We start from the raw sequence: 20,472 nt of genomic DNA, 5'->3' as shown, positions 1-20,472 counted from the left end.
GGCCTGGTGATGAGCGGTGCCTGGTTTCCTCCAAACGTGACACCTGGCATTCACACCAAAGAGTTCAATCTTTGTCTCATCAGACCAGAGAATTTTCTTTCTCATGGTCTGAGAGTCCTTCAGGTGCCTTTTGGCAAACTCCAGGTGGGCTGCCATGTTCCTTTTACTAAGGAGTGGCTTCCATCTGGCCACTCTACCATACAGGCCTGATTGGTTGATTGCTGCAGAGATGGTTATCCTTCTGGAAGGTTCTCCTCTCTCCACAGATGACCTCTGGAGCTCTGACATAGTGACCATCGGGTTCTTGGTCACCTCTCTGACTAAGGCCCTTCTCCCCCGATTGCTCAGTTTAGATGGCCGGTCAGCTCTAGGACTCATTAGGAAGAGTCCTAGTGGTTTTGAACTTCTTCCACTTACGGATGATGGAAGTCACTGTGCTCATTGGGACCTTCAAAGCAGCAGAAATTTTTCTGTAACCTTTCCCAGATTTGTGCCTCGAGACAATCCTGTCTCGGAGGTCTACAGACAATTCCTTTGACTTCATGCTTGGTTTGTGCTCTGACATGAACTGTCAACTGTGGGACCTTATATAGACAGGTGTGTACCTTTCCAAATCATGTCCAATCAACTGAATATACCACAGGTGGACTCCAATTAAGCTGCAGAAACATCTCAAGGATGATCAGGGGAAACAGGATGCACCTGAGCTCAATTTTGAGCTTCATGGCAAAGGCTGTGAATACTTATGTATATGTGCTTTCTCAATTTTTTTATTTTTAATAAATTTGCAAAACTCTCAAGTAAACTTTTTTAACATTGTCATTATGGGGTGTTGTGTGTAGAATTCTGAGGGAAAAAATTAATTTAATCCATTTTGGAATAAGGCTGTAACATAACAAAATGAGGAAAAAGTGATACGCTGTGAATACTTTCCAGATGCACTGTACTGCCTTCCTCTGACCCCACCCATATATTATGTTACTTGGCAACGCTTACTGTACAGCAAGAATGTAACAGGATGAGTGAAAAAATAAAAGCAGAGTGTACCCCTCGTGTGTTGGTGTTACCGGTATTCCCAGAAGGAGGGGTTTCATCTTGCAGGGCACCCTGGATATCATCGAGAGGAGTTGCAGCGCACGGCTCAATGGCAACTCTGGCCTGTACCGGGAACTGAAAAGGAAGGCTGTGAGGGCCTGAGGGCAGATAAAGAGGCATTTGTTAGAGGAATCTGTGAGCAAGTAATACACCATCTGTGGTCTAGCGCCTCACGTCCTGCTTACAGAGGAATCGAACCATTACGCACATCCAAATCTGTTCCTCAGACAGTCACAGTCAGGGCGGCTGATGGAATGGTCCTTATGGATGACACTGCAGTTGTGACCCGTTGGGCTGGCTACTTTGAGCAGTTGTTCAAAGCTGATCCTCCGGCTAGGACGTTGGATATCTCTGGTCCATGGTCCTTGATGCTGATCCTCCAATTAGCTGTGAACCACCCAATCTCACTGAGATTGCACAGGTGGTGAACATGCTGAGGGGAGGAAAGGCTGCTGGGATCTGTGGTATCCGGGATGAATTTCTCCTGGCTGGTGGTAAGGCTGTCCTCCTGGCATTGCAAGCAATTTTTGCTTCCATTTAGGAGACTGGCATCATCCCAACTGACTGGAAAACGAGACTTGTTGTCCCTATCTGGAAAGGGAAGGGTGATCGCCTGGATTGCAACAACTACAGGGGGATAACACTGATCTCAGTGCCGGGTAAGGTCCTTGCTAGGGTCATCCTCAATAAGATCCGTGATCACTTGCTTACATACCAGTGACTGGAACAGTCTGGTTTTACGCCTAAGAAGTCTACCATCGACCGATTCCTGGCACTGAGGGTTCTCATGGAGCACAAACGCGAATATTGGCAGAGTTTCTTTGTAGCCTTTGTCGATTTTCTTAAGGCATTCGACTCAGTTGATTGAGCTGCCCTGTTGGACATCCTGAGGGTTTCCAGGATCCCCTCGAGGTTGCTGGATATCATGGCCGGCCTGTACACTGGTACTGTGAGTGCTGTGCAGAGTGGAGGCAGAACATCTGTGTTTTTCCCAGTTGATTCTGGGGTTTGTCAGGGGTGTGTTCTTGCTCCTACTCTGTTCAATGCTTACAGTGCATCCGGAAAGTATTCACAGCGCATCACTTTTTCCACGTTTTGTTATGTTACAGCCTTATTCCAAAATGGATTAAATTCATTTTTTTCCTCAGAATTCTACACACAACACCCCATAATGACAACGTGAAAAAAGTTTACTTGAGGTTTTTGCAAATTTATTAAAAATAAAAAAACTGTGAAATCACATGTACATAAGTATTCACAGCCTTTGCTCAATACTTTGTCGATGCACCTTTGGCAGCAATTATAGCCTCAAGTCTTTTTGAATATGATGCCACAAGCTTGGCACACCTATCCTTGGCCAGTTTCGCCCATTCCTCTTTACAGCACGTCTCAAGCTCCATCAGGTTGGATGGGAAGCGTCGGTGCACGGCCATTTTAAGATCTCTCCAGAGATGTTCAATCGGATTCAAGTCTGGGCTCTGGCTGGGCCACTCAAGGACATTCACAGAGTTGTCCTGAAGCCACTCCTTTGATATCTTGGCTGTGTGCTTTGGGTCATTGTCCTGCTGAAAGATGAACCGTCGCCCCAGTCTGAGGTCAAGAGCGCTCTGGAGCAGGTTTTCATCCAGGATGTCTCTGTTCATTGCTGCAGTCATCTTTCCCTTTATCCTGACTAGTCTCCCTGTCCCTGCCACTGAAAAACATCCCCACAGCATGATGCTGCCACCACCATGCTTCACTGTAGGGATGGTATTGGCCTGGTGAGGAGCGGTGCCTGGTTTCCTCCAAACGTAATTCCTGGCATTCACACCAAAGAGGTCAATCTTTGTCTCATCAGACCAGAAAATTTTCTTTCTCATGGTCTGAGAGTCCTTCAGGTGCCTTTTGGCAAACTCCAGGCGGGCTGCAATGTGCCTTTTACTAAGGAGTGGCTTCCGTCTGGCCACTCTACCATACAGGCCTGATTGGTGGATTGCTGCAGAGATGATTGTCCTTCTGGAAGGTTCTCCTCTCTCCACAGAGGACCTCTGGAGCTCTGACAGAGTGACCATCGGGTTCTTGGTCACCTCCCTGACTAAGGCCCTTCTCCCCCAGTTCTGACATGAACTGTCAACTGTGAGACCTTATATAGACAGGTGTGTGCCTTTCCAAATCATGTCCAATCAACTGAATTTACCACAGGTGGACTCCAATTAAGCTGTAGAAACATCTCAAGGATGATCAGGGGAAACAAGATGCACCTGAGCTCAATTTTGATCTTCATGGCAAAGGCTGTGACTACTTATGTACATGTGTTTTCTCAATTTTTTTATTTTTAATAAATTTGCAAAAACCTCAAGTAAACTTTTTTCATGTCATTATGGGGTGTTGTGTGTAGAATTCTGAGGAAAAAAATGAATTTAATCCATTTTGGAATAAGGCTGTAACATAACAAAATGTATAAAAAGTGATGCGCTGTGAATACTTTCCGAATGCACTGTATATGGACTGGGTGTTGGGCAAGGTCGTGGGGTCCAGCAGCTATGGGGCATCTGTTGGTGAAGAAAGATTCACAGACCTTTACTTTGCTGACGATGCTGTGATCTTCGCGGAGTCAATGGATACTCTGACCGGGACGCTTGAGAGACTGAACGAGGAGTCTGAGTGTCTGGGCTTGCGAGTGTCCTGGATAAAAACCAAGATCCAGGCCTTTAATGACCTCTTAGGCACGGCCATCAGCAGTGTGTCTGTTTGCGGAGAGAGTGTCAACCTTGTCGAGAGGTTTACTTACCTTGGCAGTGACATTCATGTATCTGATTACTCTTCCTATGAAGTCAGTAGATGGATTGGGAGAGCATGGAGGTTCATGAGGTCGCTGGAAAGGGTGTGTGGCGCTCCTGATATCTATGCAAAAGGACGAAAGTCCAAGTCTTTAGAGTCCTGGTGCTTCCTGTCTTGCTATATGGTTGTGAGACATGGACACTATCCAGTGACCTGACACGAAGACTGGACTCCTTTGGAACTCTGTCTCTCTGGAAAATCCTTGGGTACCGTTGGTTTGACTTTGTGTCAAATGAGCGGTTGCCCATGGAGTCCCAAATGAGGCACATAACCTGCATTGTGAGGGAGCGTCAGTTACGGCACTATGGCCATGTGACGCATTTCCCCAAGGGTGATCCGGCTCGTAAGATCCTCATTGTCGGGGACCAGACTGGCTGGACCAGGCCAAGGGATTGCCCAGGTAACACCTGGCTGAGGCAGATACAGGGTCATTTTCGGAGGGTGGGACTGGAACGTGTGTCTGTCTGGAGGGGTTGCCAACCGGGATCCCAAGTTGTTTTGTCGTGTAGTGGGTGCAGCAACACACTGTACCAGTGCATGCTCCCCGACTTGACTTGACTTGTACCCCTCGGTGTGTGCTCTAGCACTGTGTCTAAGCCACTCTGCGAAATCCTTTAGTGCATTAATTTGTAGCAGGGCTACATAGTTTATAGTGTTGACAAATGTTAGTACTGAGTGCTGATTTGTTTCCATTGTCCCGTTTGCTGTTTATGTGTGTGTCAGTGAATGCGGATGATGGAAGGAGACCGCAACCCCAAACCTGGAAAACACCTGTTCACTATCAATTAATTACAGCCGTCACAGGACTATTTAAGCAATCAGGAGGGTATAGCCAGAGGAGAGCAGAGAAGGAGAGAGAGGAGAGGAGAAAGGAGAAAGGAGACCATTTTTTTCAACCATGGATTCAACTTACCTTCTGTTTTTTCACATCGTGCCTTCGCACCAGTTTGTTTTTCATTTTGCCGGACTGTCTTCCATCCCTCATCTGCAGAGACCCCGGGGTCGGATCGTCATCCACCACACGCCGAGGAATCACAGTGAGGTTGCTCCAATTGCCGGGAAAATCAAACATCTCATTTATCTCTAGTTCAGTCATCCGTATTCAGGACTATTTTATAACCGGACTCAAATTCACGATCTTTCATTCCATATATCATTCATTGTTGTTGTTTGTTGTCTGTTATATGTCACAGGGGCAAGGGAGGGTTTGTTGTATTTATATATGGTGGTGTCTCGTTGTTGCTGTGGTGGAGGGATATTTATATTTATATATGTATATATTTCTGTTTTGCATTTGTCTTGTTATTTCATTTAATATAATTAGTCATTTAATTTCACATATCTGCTTTTGTGTGCTTATATTTACACCGTCGATTGTGGGGGAAAAGTTTAATTTGTTAGAGGTACGGCTTGATAGTTAGATTTAACCTCAGTAAATTATCCAGGCCACAGGTCTTGGAGGTGTAGCTGCCGGCTGGGTAAGGGGTCGGCCATTACAAATTGAGTGTTTAATTGTGATGAAGTGCAAGTTTCTAACCTTTCTTCTTTGTTTCACTTTGTATACTTGGACACTTTTGGACATATATGAGTTCATATTGCTGTTATTTTGGCGACATTTTGTATTTTATCCTCACCCTCATTTTGTGTCTATGTTTGCATAGTCGAAGTTGTATTGTTTATATGACACAAAGATCACGTGAAACACAGTAACACTCTGCTTATATAATATGGTGTCACACAAATACGTAATATCTGACCACACAAAAAGAATTCTAAGGGAAATACTTGATCGATGTACATAAGGTTAAGGTAAACAGGTTAGTGTTAAAAATGTTGCTTCTGGCTTGGGTGTTTGGTTTGGTTTGGTTTGCTCCTCTATGTGGCATAAAGCTTAGTTTTGTACCTCCAGAATTTAACATTATGTTCTCACTTTATAAATAAAAATTGATCCTAATGGTAGTAATGTTTTTTTTTTTATTATATTTTTGTAATATCATTGCTCTATGATGTTGTGGTTTGTTTTTGGTCTTTCCTTTTCACTGTGGTCATATTATTTACAGCAGCGGTTACCATTGCCGGTTATAAGGCCGTAAAGGTCACCTAACTTATGAGACCACTGAGTCCCACCTATGTAAAATGGTGATGCAGTATTTACAGTCTTTGCAAGCATTTAGTTACTATAAAAATCTTACTAAACTGTCAGGTTTTGGTTTTCATGTTGGGCTTTGGTACTTTTCTGGCTTTTGAGCTTGTCATATTTTGCCTTTGTAGTTTTTCTCTTTCTTGGTCCATTTTATATTTTTTTTGCCTGTGTGGCCTGCCTTTTTACATGTATCCTTTGATCCCTCCATCTCCTAGTCCTTGTCCTACAAAATTAAACGAATATGACCTGCCTATGCAAGGTTTTCAGTGAATTTGCATTTCTACCTGCCTTTTGAATTGTGTGTCTCGCTTTGTATTCTGTTTTGTTTATTCACCGTTTCTGCTTGTTTTTGCCTACACTCACAATATGTTTCACTTATTCCCTATATTTCTGTAAAGATAGAAATATAATGACTGTAATGGCTAATATCTCCACTGTCATCTGAACTTTTATGGCTTCCCTCAATTTGCTCATTATATGCCTCATGCACAGCCTGCACTGATAAAATGCACTTTCAATGCTCTTCCTGACCAGGGGTTGCCTCACTGGAGGCATGACTGTCAAGTGCCATCACAACAATATGACAATATGGTTGTCTTTGTCACAATAGATTTTTTTTTTGTATACAGATAAAGATTTTATCTGTACATGAAATTCAAAGAAAGGGTTTAGTGTATCATGTGAAATACATGACACTCAGAAACCATCCTAGTTGCCTTGTGGCAAAGAGCCTTGGTTGTCTGTTTAAATTCAACCCCCACTCATAGGGCTATGTCTATGAAGTGATATTTAATATCAGGCAAGTACTTCTATACAATAGCGTAGGTAATTTAGCACCCACTGAAAGGGCCGGTCTCCTTTACACTGTCACTAATGTTTATTTAAAATAAATATTTTCTGCTTACTTAATAATAACCACCATCTTTATGCAATTTCTTTTTTCTCTAACAAATTACCAGCTGAATTTGAAACCTTTTAGATAGCACATTAATGTTTTGTCTCTGTGCCAATATACAGTGATGGATGTTCACAGACCCTTCAGGCTATCTAGTAAATCCTACAGGCTGGCTTCTGCCCTCTAACGGTTATGCTGGACATATTAATTATGTCAGTTTAGGACACATCATAGACTCTGAGATGAAGTTATCTAAAACTAAATAAAGATGCATGTAACTGTGTCTTGTAAACAATCCTTACTATAAATAGGTGAGCAGCCCCCTCCCTCCTCCCACCCCGTGTATCATGCTGCACAGCTGTCTAATGTGAACAAGTTCACTTTGTCAAGCTTTTCACATTCCTGGGCATATTAACATAATCCGCTGATTTATCTGTCCACTTACACATTAATTCATTTAGTTGAGGACCATGCTTCATTGACTACTTATTGTGACTTAAATGCTGTAAATAATGAGGGTTTTTTTTCCTACAAAACAATATCTTCATGGTGTGTCACCGACTTATTCTCTGGGTGCCAGAATATAAACTCCCTGGAAAATGACAACTCGAGGATGGTGGCGATGTACACAGAAAACAAATCTTAGCAAAGTGAGTGCAAAGTAACCAACCATAGAATAATTACTGAAGGAAGTGAATGTTTTGTAGAGCCAATTATTTTACATCCCCAATTTAGACAAATGGTGCCAATTAGTCAGACACAACAGACAGAGAAATTACAATTTCAATATGCAATGTGCTATGTTCATCACACTATAAAACTAAATCCAGGTGGTTAGTTTGTGGACAGAATTTAAAGAAAAATCTGTAATATTAAAATATACTGTATCAGGGAAGGGAAAGGAAAGGAAATCTCCAATAAGGGACATCTGCTCCTTCAGTCTTTGTGTACCTCATATTCCAGTAGGACAGTCAGAAACTATAACATCCAGTCCTCACAAAAAGAAATTTTCATAAACATGCCCTTGTTTCTTTGAAGTGCATCCGTGCCTCATCGAAAAAAAGAAGGCATGGATGTCTTCCTTCTCTGCAGCCACTATCATGACTAGTTAATCTGAAACTCCAGAGAGCGTTGAGGGGAAGCTGCTTTTTAGTCATGAGGCAAAAAAGTGAAAACTAACAAATAACACTAAAGTAGGTAAGTAGATCTCTAGACATCTCCATTTTAATGCAATATGTGAGTACAGTCAAATTATATTCTCAGTAGCAAAAGTAGGCCATGCCCTTCTCCTTCTTCTTCTTCTTCTTCTTCTTCTTATTTGGCTCCTCCCGTTAGGGGTTGCCACAGCAGATCATCTTTTTCCATATCTTGCCATGCCCTTCTCCTTAATATCTTCTAATGAATCGATCCTTGTGTAGTTGAACAAAATCTTCTTTGTGTGATATTTTGGGTACAAAATATAATAGGTTAATCGGTCATTCTAAATAGGTCCACTAAGAGGGTGTGTGTATGTGATGTATCTGGTGATTGGCTCAAGTCCCATACAAAATCTGCTATTTTCTGCCTTGCTGGTTCTGGGATAGGCTCAGGTATTTCACATTTGAATGAAGTAGACACAGGGCCAAATGACACAAAACAGTGACTGCTAAGTTTTATTGGAATATAGTAAATATTTACATTTGTTATGTGAAAATTATTTTTAAGATTTCATTATTAATATGATTTTCATTCAGTTTTTCGAGGTGTTCTGATTATTTATGCCATTATTTACTACTGATCCCACTAGAGGGTTTTGACATTGAAGTATGTGCAGCTTTTTATCATTCAGTGTCATTCGTCCTGGTGTCTACTTGTTATGGGTGCACCACATGAAATAGCCAAAATGGTGCAAGGCATCCAAAATATAAAAACCAAGAAGGCCAAAATTCTAATCACCATGATCAGAAAGATACAGTCTAGGGTAGCCTAAGTTTGTACTTGATAGGTTAGCTTTGGCCTAAACTGGGCCAAGTGTGTTTTGGCTTCAAAAAGTTCAAAAATGTTTATGCAATGTCCCAAGATATGACCAAAATGTCCTCATATGGGAGGCGATTAGTGTATACCCCTGGCATGTAGAGAGACGGGTGACAAAAATATCTTTACAGAGGGAGATTTATTTGTAAAAATCAGAAAATATAACTGTCATAAATCAAGGACTACTTCTTAATGAAATCTCAAAGAGACCTGTCAAGGTTGCTGTGGAGAATGCCCTCAGAATGAGAAAGTGACCAATATAGTTAAGTGTTAACTATAACAAAAACCCTGACACTTGGAAGGATCCTTCAACGTTCATTCTTTACATTGTGACATGCATACAACCCCACCACACTACACGTCCTGCTTCAACAGCAACTTTGCAGCCCCGTCACGCAGAAGTGCATCTGTAGGCCATAGGCACCGCTTCAAGAGCAACTTCACAGCACAGTCGCACAGTAGATCGTCAGCTGGCCATAAAAGGCTCATCACCGCCGACCTCACAACTTTGCAGCGCAGAGTGTCCATCGGCCGGGGACTGATTACTGACCCGTGGGGTATTTTAATTCGGCCAATGACCTGGCCCACTTTCTCTTTGTCCCCTGTCCCCAAGGACGATCCCAGTCGCAGATCCATAGCCGCGGGAACTACCTGAAGAGGAGGATTATCAGTGCCTGAAATGAAGGAGAGAGCCAAGAAAGAATGACTAACAAAATCGTTGCTTGTTTGCTGTGTTTGTGTGTCATGGAGTGATAGCTCCTGCTTCAATAAATATGCTTGCTGTTCCTGTTTGAGGTGGTTTTTAATAAAGTTGGTCGTTCTGAAGACTAAGACAGCATCATTTTTTGGTTGCAGGACAGTGACTCATGCGTCACAATATATAAATATTTATTTTACAAAAATGCTCTGAAATAAAGGAAGCTCAAGAGCATAAAAGGCTCAGAGGGAGTTGCCAGAAAAAACTAATATCCAGTAACAAAAAAGTCCCAATACAAAATCTGAAGGAATGGTTAAAAACAAAGATAAAAGGTCAATAAATCCAGAAACCCAAGTTAATAGTACACAAATACTAAACAACAGTAATAATATTGAAATAAACAAAAGAAAAAATGAACAAAAGAGTATTTAAACACAAGCCAGGGGAGAGATCCTGACTGAAACTTAACAATAACAATGTGTCCAAAGAAACAAAAAAGAAGTTGCAAACAAGATGATCTGAAAGAGGACAAGCCTCAACACAAAACACTAAATTGAAATTTTAAGACAGAAGCAAAAAGAGTACAAAACAAAACAAAAAATTCAAAAATAATCATAGTTCTTACAAAAATAGGAACACTCCACCAAAGCGTATTCAATAAACCATGAAAGACTATCCTTCCCAGCCTTCCTTTTATGGGGTTAGGCGTGGTCCCTAGCAGTGATGTACAGTATCTAAGGAACATAAGAGAATAATAATAATAATCAATAATGACAAAATACATAATTAAATAGAAAATAAATAATATTACCATAAACATTACATTACACAATAAAGAATGAACAAAAAGACATAAAAATGGAATTTAAATATAAGTGAAGAAAGGGACCCTGGATAAAACATAACACTACTCTAATTGTCATTAAGTGTTATTAGTGATGAGAGAAGCAAGACCGGTTTGATTTGTATACAGTTTTGTGACAATGACATTAAAAGTGATTTTGCAAATGATTTTGCAATTTGAAATGCAAAATGTAATCTAAGGAGTTTTTTGAGGTTTTAAAAGTTTATTTCGGGATGGGAAACAAAGAATAATGCTCCTGAAAGCCTTCATGTTTACCTGTGTTCTTTTCTACAGGATGCATAATGCATGTAATATGTATTGCACCTGTAAAATCAGTTCAATTTATACCTTTCATTCATATTTCTGCAAAGAAGTGCAGAGTTTTGTTTTTTTTTTAATTTTGACATCCTGCATATTTTTCACACAAAGACACATCAAAATTAACCATTAATTGTGTACATTACTGTATTTTCTCCACAGGAAAACTCTGGACCCATGCAGACAAATACAGCAGATGTGAATGATTTTATTTTTTAATACAATACTATATTAATCACATTTGCAAAAATGTATGAGTGGCTTGAAATATAAGGTGCATCTTGAGAACAATCTGAAAAGCATTGGGGCACATCTGAAGCACTATTGTGCTTTAGAAAGAACATATTTTTTAGATAGATAGATAGATAGATAGATAGATAGATAGATAGATAGATAGATAGATAGATAGATAGATAGATAGATAGATAGATAGATAGATAGATAGATAGATAGATAGATAGATAGATAGATAGATAGATAGATACTTTATTAATCCCAAGGGGAAATTCACATACTCCAGCAGCAGCATACTGATAAAGAACAATATTAAATTAAAGAGTGAAAACAATGTAGTAAAAATAAACAATTTTTAGTCCTAATCTGCAAATTTATTACCCATTGCAGTCAGTGTTCATTAAAGATAACTTTTTTTCTGAAAAAATCCAGAAAGATAAGTTTACCAGTACAGTTCAATGACTTCAACTGTTTATCATTTTCTCCCCCTCAGATACGATCGGATAAAGACAAAGCCATTCAACTCAGGTACAGCATCACTGGTGTGGGCGCAGACCAGCCACCAGTGGAAATCTTCAGCATTGATCCAGTTGCTGGCAAGATGTATGTGACTAAGCCATTAGATCGTGAAGAAAGGGCTTCGTATCATGTATGTATCCCTAAAATTACTTTATTTTTATTAAGTGCTTGAAAGCAGAAGGTTGTATTCAATATTAATAGTCTAAAACTGTCGCTTCCACTTAGTCTTTCCTGTGCAGTCAATTTCAAAGATGGGTGAGGAAGAATTCCATGTGAGATTTTCAGAATTTGTGTTTCAGTGTCAAAGTATAAAAACCTTCTTGTATTCTAGAAGAGAGAGAAAAAACAATTTAAACATTTTTAACAAAACGTACTGTATATCAGTGACAACTATAAAATGCTATTTATTTCTGTCATTCTTTTTGCCTGAGTCAGAGTTGTTCCATAAGATTTCTACCAAGTGACATGTGTTCACAACCCCGGAGGCTTCTTCTTTTGACCTGTCTGATTGTTTCATAGTGATAAATAAAATTCCACCTTCTGTACAGCATGCCTATCGGTCCTAAAATAGCAATACAGTACTACATATTTATGAAAACTTGGAGGCATTTGATAGGTAGGCTCCATAAAGCAGAACTGCTCTAAAGTCATGAACAACTTCAGATTCTCAGTGGTGTTAAATGAAATGGGGAAAAATTGCATTACACATATTGTACATTGATAGCAGTGCACTATATACAGAGTGTAACTGCTGGTAAAGCATGAATATAAACATCATTGTTGTCATCTCACATATTAATTGTGTAAAACAATGTAGCTAAAACACAAATGAACTACAATGTAGTAGTAACTTTACAGGCTTAAATCAGTACTTGTGATTTTGCCATTCTGTTATCTCTCAGAACAGGTGATTTATTATAAGCGCTCAGTTCTAAACTTGTCATTCTTACTTATTACTTCTTACATAATTATGCTCTTTGATTTCTTTTTTTACACATTTTCAAATATCTGTCAACATCCGATACCATTACAGCTTCCAAATTGTCTTATATGTAGCATTCTTTGACTTGTTGATTACGGGTGATTTCTCATACTAAAATATTTTAAAAAGTGGATCAAATTGTGTACTGCATCTGTGCATATACACCTGTGTCTGTAAACAGGAGTCGACTGCACCGCAAGCAGCACCTTTTTAACATGAACAACTGAAGAACCCATTGGCAAGAGTGCTGAGGAGGTGGAATATAAATTTGTTTCCATAATAAACTTGAAAGGACCACTAGATTAGGATTGTCTTTAGACAAACATACAATATAAGATGTCTAATTAAAAAGGATTTAAGTAAGAAGGCAGAATTAACCTTCATTTAAAAGCTCAGTCAGAACAAAAAAAGCAGCTTTTGCAACCACCAGTAATTAAGACCACCAAATTACTTGAATGCTACTGTGTCAATGTGGAATATGTTTGCTGTTATTCCTTGATTTATTGTTTACTGCTTCATAATGGTATCAAAATCATGCTATTATCTTACTTTGTTTTCGTATAAAAACAGCCTTTATAAAGTATCTTCGTCCAGACTACAATGACCAAAAACGCATATTATGTAGATGTTCACCTACACTGAAATGTGCGCACTTACGGAAAAGTTCTTGAAGGGGTGGTAATGCCACTGGCCAAGGGGTTTATCACAAAACTTTAGCAACCATAGAATTATTTGCCTTTCGTACATGTATGTAGCATTCAAACTACACAAAAGATAATTCAGATGCATTCAAGTAAGCAACACAACCAGCACCATGGAAAGCAGCTCTTCTCTGCCCTCTACGGTAAAATATGTTTTTTTTCCATGAAGGGAGACCATTCAGAGAATGAGATGTTGTAATGAGCAGGATTTAATCAGGGAAAAGCTATATAATAAGCATGAGCAAATCAGAACACAATGTGAGTGTACGTTTTCGCCCCTCCACATTAAAATGCTAAAGCTACACTTTCAGAAGTATTGAGGTCCAGAGAGCATTTTTCAACAGTGTCCATTTTTGGGGGTTGATAACGCCGGGGTAGTATGGAAGAAATACAAAACTGGAGACATCTGTCTGTGTTTTTAAAGAAAAATTTACTAGCGTAGAGGAAGCCTAGTATCAGTGAACAAATTCATGCTAAATAATTGTTTTAGCTTTCAGTACGTCTTGTTTAAAAAGCTTTATGTAATTCAAAACCCATATTGTGTCCGTTCCACTACAAAACAAAAAGACTTTCAGAAAGGAAAGGACAGATCATTCTTAACATAGAGGAACAGCAAGAGCTCAAAAAAGGCATTTGAAATGTCAAAAGAGAAACTGAAAAAAAATATCTAGAGAAGCTATAATAAACAGCAAACAATTTTTTTAGTATTACTCCAGGTAAAAGACGATAAAAGAGAATTTAAGAAACCTTAGGGACACAAATGGAGAAATCACAGAAAATGAGAAGGAAATAGCAAATGAAATGAACAAATATTTCACTCAAGTATTTATAAAGGAAGAAACAAGTGGAATGCCTCAAGCAGAAGTAAAAACCAGCTCCAAGTTCATTGATTTTAAAATAGAAGAGTCAAATCTGCTTCAAGCCCTCAAAACGTTAAACACCAATAAAACCCCTGGACCTGATGGGATCTTACCAGCTGTATTAAAAGCAATGAAAGACGTCTTCTATAAACCCTTATTAGGCATATTTCAGCCATCACTTCAAAATGGAGAGGTACCTGAGTACTAGAACATTTCAAAAGTGATTCCAGTCTTCAAGAGAGGAGACAAAATGGATCATAGTATTTACAGACCAATTCGTCTTACTTCTGTGCCATGCAAAATTGTGGAAACTATAATAAGTTTCTAGTTAATATTGCCACCATCCTCTTTTTCACAACAGATTCCAGTGTGTCCAGAGTTTGTCTGTGATGGAGCAGTCTTACTTGACAAATTTGTTCAGGCATTGTGCTTCTTTTGTACTCAAGTTGACTGCAGAGTACACAACACTGGCTACTATGGACTGACAGAACATTTCCAGCAGCTTGCTGCACACATCAAAAGACCTTAGACTCCTTAGCAAGTGCAGACTGTTCTGGCTCTTCTTGTACAGTGCCAGTGTGTTGTCAGACCAGTCCAGTTTGTTGTTTGTGTTAACCACCAGGTACTTGTAGCTCTGCATCAATTTCATGTCCTCCCCCTGAATGGTGACTGGTCTCAGAGGCTACTTGGCACATTGTAAGTCCACCCTCGGGTCTTTTGTCTTGCTGGTGTTGGGTTGCAGGTTGTTGTCCCTGCACCACAACACAAAGTCCTCTACAACTTTCCTGTACTCTGACTCATTTCCATTATTAATTTAGCCTATGATGAGTGTTATCTGAAAAATTCTGTAGATGGCAAGTGCTCATATTGTGCTGGAAGTCTGTTGTGTAGAGGGTGAACAGGAAGGGAGACAGGACAGTTTCCCGAGGTGCGCCAGTATTACATACTACCATTTCTGACACACAGTCCCTCAGCCTCACAAACTGCTGACTGTTAATCAGATAGTCTATGATCCAGGAGACTGTGGAATCATCAACATTAAAAGTCTTGAGCTATTTCCTCAGTTATCAGGTGGAATGGTGTTAAAACACTAGAAAAATCAAAGAACATGATGCTGACTATGGTGCCAGCTTTCTTCAAGTTCGAGTAGGCTTTGTGGAGCATGTAGATGAGAGCATCCTCCACACCTATAAGAGCCCGATAGGCAAACTAGAGAAGATCCAGATGGTCTGAAACCAGGGGTCATAGCTATTTTAGGACCAGCCTCTCAAAGGTCTTCATGATGTATGAAGTAAGAGCAACTAGTCTGATGTCATTGGCATCACTGGAATGCACTTTCTTTGGTACTGGGACCACACAAGATTTTTTCCACAGCTGGAGAACCTTCTGTAAATTCAAGTAGAGGGATTACAGGTGTTGAAGGACCCTGCAGAGCTGGCTGGCACATATTTTCAGCACCCTGGGAGTGATTCCATTTGGCTCTGTGTTTTCCTGGCTCTCTACTCAATTGATCAGCAGCGATACACAATTCAGGGGAGTGAAGGGGAGCTGGAGACCACACGTGTGATGTTATTGTAGTTCGTGCAGGGTGTGGATGGCAGTTGGGATTCCAAAAAACTCTGCAGCGTGCACATAGAAGCTAGCAGTGTTGGGGGGTTGGGGGTCTGTGGCTGGACTGACAAGAAAGAGTCAAACCTGTTAAAGAGCTGGTTCAGTTCATTAGCTCTGTTCTTATTCCCTTCCTCTGGATGTTTAGCAGCCTGCTTGTAGGCAGTGATAGTTCTCATCCTATTCCACACTTCCTTCATGTTGTTTTGTGGTAACTTGTGCTCATGTTTGGGTCTGTAGTGGGCTTTCCCCTCACAGAGCTGCTTCTTCAGTTCTGACTTCACCCATTTGATTTCATCCTTATCCCCAGACCTAAAGGCTTTCTTCTTCATATTCAGTAGGGCTTTCAGCTCTTTTGTGGTCCATGGCTTGTTGTTGGGAAAATGGCACACTGTGTTTGTGGGGACTGTGTCATCCACACAAACTTGATATATTTTGTGATGCACTGGCTCAGTACCTCATTGGCCTGGCTGTGTGACTCACAAAGCATATCTCAGTCAGTGTTTTCAAAGGCTTCCTTCAGAGCCTTCTCAGTCTCAGTTGTTCATACCTAAATGGTACTGGTGGCAGTTATCAACCTCTGGACAAAGGGTTTATTTATAACTATAAATGAAATAAAACAGGAAAACCTGGCAGAGCAAGAGCCTTGGGAGCAGCAACCATAATATCAAAGCCCAGCCTTTTACTTGAAGCTCTTCAGGTGAGTGGCAGGTAATTACTGATTTCTCCTGAAGGGCAGTTTAGACAACACCAAATTAGGATATTAACTTCAATAAAAAATTAATGAAAGATAAAAATAAAATAATTCCCAGGCAAAGCTAGCCTGCTACATGGAAACTATATGCCTTGGTTTATGCCTTTTTGCAATATAACCCAACATTTTATTGCCTTTTAATTGCTTCTGCACATTGTCAAGATGATGAGAATGTTGCATAAACATAAAGCCCTTAATCCTTTTCAGAGTTTGCTTCCTGTAGGTCAGTGTTGCTGATCTTGTATTTATGATTAATGGAGTGAATATTTAGGACCTGTTGTCTTGGGTTTTATTAGTCTGTTATGCATAATGCAGCATAATGAACAAGTGATTGCATGAGTAAAGGCCTAATAATTGAATTGTTATTGATGCAAAGACATTCAAAGATTGGATTAGCTAATATAAATAAACAGATGATACAGATTAACACTAAAGATGTACTATGCAAGTCCACAATATAAATCCATGGAAGATTTGCAAAAGACTTCCACATTCTGTCAGTTTAAAAAGTGCCCGGGTGTCATTAACTACCTCTGTGTCCTGTGATGCGCTGGCCAGCAGCACAAGCTGAGCTTCAAGGGGTGTCCGTTGGTGCTAAGTAGGATTCTCCTTTTCTGTGGACCTGTAAGTGAGTGATTAAGAAAAGAAATAAATGATCCCTCACACAAAAATGAAGCAGATGATATTCCAGTAATGATTCATGATAAGATGTATAATAAACAGTTTTCGAAAACTGTCAAGATATAAAGGGCTCAGTTTTAATAAAAAAATAAAAGAAAACTTGTAATAATAAAAGAGCAGATACAGAGTAAGAAGAGGAAAAATGAAAAAGCATATCTTTATAATAAAGGAGGGTTTATTAACAATTAAGAGAACAACAGTATATATAAATTATTTATAAAATTTAAATAATTTGAGTAGGGGTCTTAAAAAAGTATCAGAAAGATAGCTGTATGTGTTTCCACTTGTTTTAACTAAGGCTCTTGTAATCTTTTTCTCTTTTAAACATAATAGACCTTTTACCTTCCATCACTTGATGCTGTCACTGTGATCTTTGTACTTTCATTTGAAAATGAAGGCTCTGTTTAAAGAAGGGCCCTGTGCTGTCAAATTTTAACAATTACCAGTGTAAACCCTGGTGTGCACATCTCATCTTCAACGCGGATTGGGGAAAAAAGGCACCTTTTTCATTATAATTAAAAAGCCGAGGCCACAGGCACCTATATTAAAGAGAACATGTTGAAATCTTAAAGGTGCCGGGAGCAGCCTCTCTGTCAACTGAATCATCCGTGGCAAACCTGGCTACTGCTGCCAGTGTTAGGTGAACGGGTCGCCTGTGGCTAGATTGCAAGTCCAAGCAGATAACTGCTCAGGAAAGTGCAAAAATTAGATCGTAGTGTGAAATTAATGGTTATGATGTTGGGGGACTCAGTGATTGACAAGAAATGAGAAAGGTCTAGTACCATTTTGGTATCACAAGATCCAAAGAATTTCTTGAAGAAAACCGAAGGTCAGGAGTTATTCATTTTTCTGTCAGCTTCAAAACATTTTTTTTCTTTGTTCATGGAGATCAGTTATATGAATAGGAATTAGCAGGTTAAAGCGTTTCCTGCTGGAGGATCTAAGTGATGTGTCTGGTGAATGCCAGGTTGAATCACCTGTACATATTGCTAGAGGCAGTACAATGGGCACTGGGGCATCTGGTGCCTGTGATGCAATGGGCACAGTAAGTCCTTCAGGGCATCTGGTGTCTGTGATAAACAAATGGTTTCTCTCTAAAATGTTTATATGATGTGATTTTTTTGTCAGCACCATTTATACAGCAAACTTAATTATGGAAGAAGACTTAGTAACTTAAGAAAAAGCAAAAACATATTGTGCTTTGGAAATATTGTGAACAGCTGGTACATTTAGTTGACTTTTCAACAAATATAGTCTCCAACGTTACCCCCAAAGGATCTTTTAAAAAGTAGTGCTAAAACAGCCATGTGCATGATGCCATGCACTACTTACATTAAGATGTCATGGAGGTCAGAACATTACCTTCTGGTGATTTGACCTGCTCTAACCTGAGTTTGTACCAGGATTTCTGAGCTTGTATGTGTTTTTTTTTTAATTATTTTATCAACAAAGCATTGTCTGTTTAATGCTCCAGTGGCAGCAGAGAAAATTCACATTGGACAATTCTAGTATGATTAAATCTGACAATGTGCTTAGAAAAGAATGGTGCCAACTATTGGGTGAGGAAAATGGTGTGTTTTTTTTTCCTTAATTAAACTGGTTCTTGGTGCTTGTGAAGAGTACTATAGATCTTAATGAGTAAATCTATCTAATACAATGCTTAGATAACACAGTGCAAGTTAAAAAAAATGCAAGGTGGAGAGTGCATGGCAGGTATAATAGACAATAATCTTGTATGGTGTTAATGTTTACCCCCCGGGTGGAACTGAAGAGTCACATAGTGTGGGGGAGGAACGATCTCCTCAGTCTGTCAGTGGAGCAGAACAGTGACAGCATTCTGTCGCTGAAGCTGCTCCTCTGTCTGGAGATGACACTGTTTAGTGGATGCAGTGGATTCTCCATGATTGACAAGAGTCTGCTCAGCACCTGTCACTCTGCCACAAATGTCAAGCTGTCCAGCTCCATGCCTACAATAGAGCCTGCCTTCCTCACCAGTTTGTCCAGGCGTGAGGCATCCCTCTTCTTTATGCTGCCTCCCCAGCACACCACCGTGTAGAAGAGGGTGCTGGCCATACATAGAACATCTGCAGCATCTTATTGCAGATGTTGAAGGACGCTAGCCTTCTAAGGAAGTATAGTCGGCTCTGTCCTCTCTTGCACAGAGCATCAGTATTGGCAGTCCAGTCCAATTTATCATCCAGCTGCAGTCCCAGGTATTTATAGCTCTGCACCATCTGCACACAGTCACCTCTGATGATCACGAGGTCCAGGAGGTGCCTGGGCCTCCTAAAATCCACTACCAGCTCTTTGGTTTTGCTGGTGTTCAGGTGTAGGTGGTTTGAGTCGCACCATTTAACAAAGTCCTTGATTAGGTTCCTATACTCTTCCTCCTGCCCACTTCTGATGCAGCTCACGATAGCAGTGTCGTAAGCGAACTTTTGCACGTGGCAGGACTCCAAGTTGTATTGGAAGTCCGATGTATATAGGCTGAACAGGACCGGAGAAAACACAGTCCCCTGCGGCGCTCCTGTGCTGCTGACCACAATGTCAGACATGCAGTTCCTGAGATGCACATACTGAGGTCTGTCTGTAAGATAGTCCATGATCCATACCACCAGGTATGAATCTACTCCCATCTCTGTCAGCTTGTCCATGAGGAACAGAGGTTGGATGGTGTTGAAGGCACTAGAGAAGTCCAGAAACATAATTCTTACAGCACCACTGCCTCTGTCCAAGTGGGAGATGGATCGATGTAGCATATAGATGATGGCATCCTCCGCTCCCACCTTCTCCTGGTATGCGAACTGCAGAGGGTCAAGGGCGTGGCGGACCTGTGGCCTCAGGTGGTGAAGCAGCAGCAGCTCCATGGTCTTCATCACATGTGACATCAGAGAGACAGGCCGGGAGTCATTCAGCTCACCTGGATGTGATACCTTTGGGACTGGGGTGATGCAAGATGTTTTCCAAAGCTTCGGGACTCTCCCCTGTTCCAGGCTCAGGTTGAAGATGCGCTGTAGAGGACTCCCCAGCTCTAATGCACAGGCCTTCAACAGTCGTGGTGATACTCCATCTGGACTCACTGCTTTGCTGGCATGAAGTCTCCTCAGCTCTTTGCTCACCTGGGATGCTGTAATTGTGGGTGGGGGAAAACTCCACAGCAGAAGGATGGGTGGAGGATGCAGTACTCTGAGGTGAGAGTGGGTTAGGGTGGTCAAACCTGCTAAAAAATTGTTCATCGGGTTTGCTTTCTTCCTGTCTCTCTCGATGGGGGCACCCTGCTTCGAGCTGCAGCCAGTGATAATCTTCAT

At 40.5% G+C, this 20,472-nt stretch overlaps 1 protein-coding gene across 2 annotated transcripts in view; it reads left to right on the top strand.

Annotated features, from left to right (window-relative positions):
• Positions 1-20,472, top strand: part of LOC114658415 (cadherin-4-like) — a 2,147,065-nt gene that overhangs the window by 843,452 nt on the left and 1,283,141 nt on the right. For both annotated transcript variants that reach the window (XR_007936098.1, XM_051932859.1), the window contains exon 6: positions 11,553-11,708. Coding sequence is in view for 1 of the 2 variants with exons in the window: in XM_051932859.1 (XP_051788819.1) it covers positions 11,553-11,708 (156 nt within the window). In the remaining variant the exon portion in view is untranslated. The remainder of the gene's footprint in view (positions 1-11,552; positions 11,709-20,472) is intronic.

This window comes from Erpetoichthys calabaricus, chromosome 10 (assembly GCF_900747795.2).
Source record: "Erpetoichthys calabaricus chromosome 10, fErpCal1.3, whole genome shotgun sequence".
NCBI lineage: Eukaryota > Metazoa > Chordata > Cladistia > Polypteriformes > Polypteridae > Erpetoichthys > Erpetoichthys calabaricus.
The sequence above is the reverse complement of the archived record's forward strand: the minus strand, read 5'-3'. Positions and strand labels throughout refer to the sequence as shown.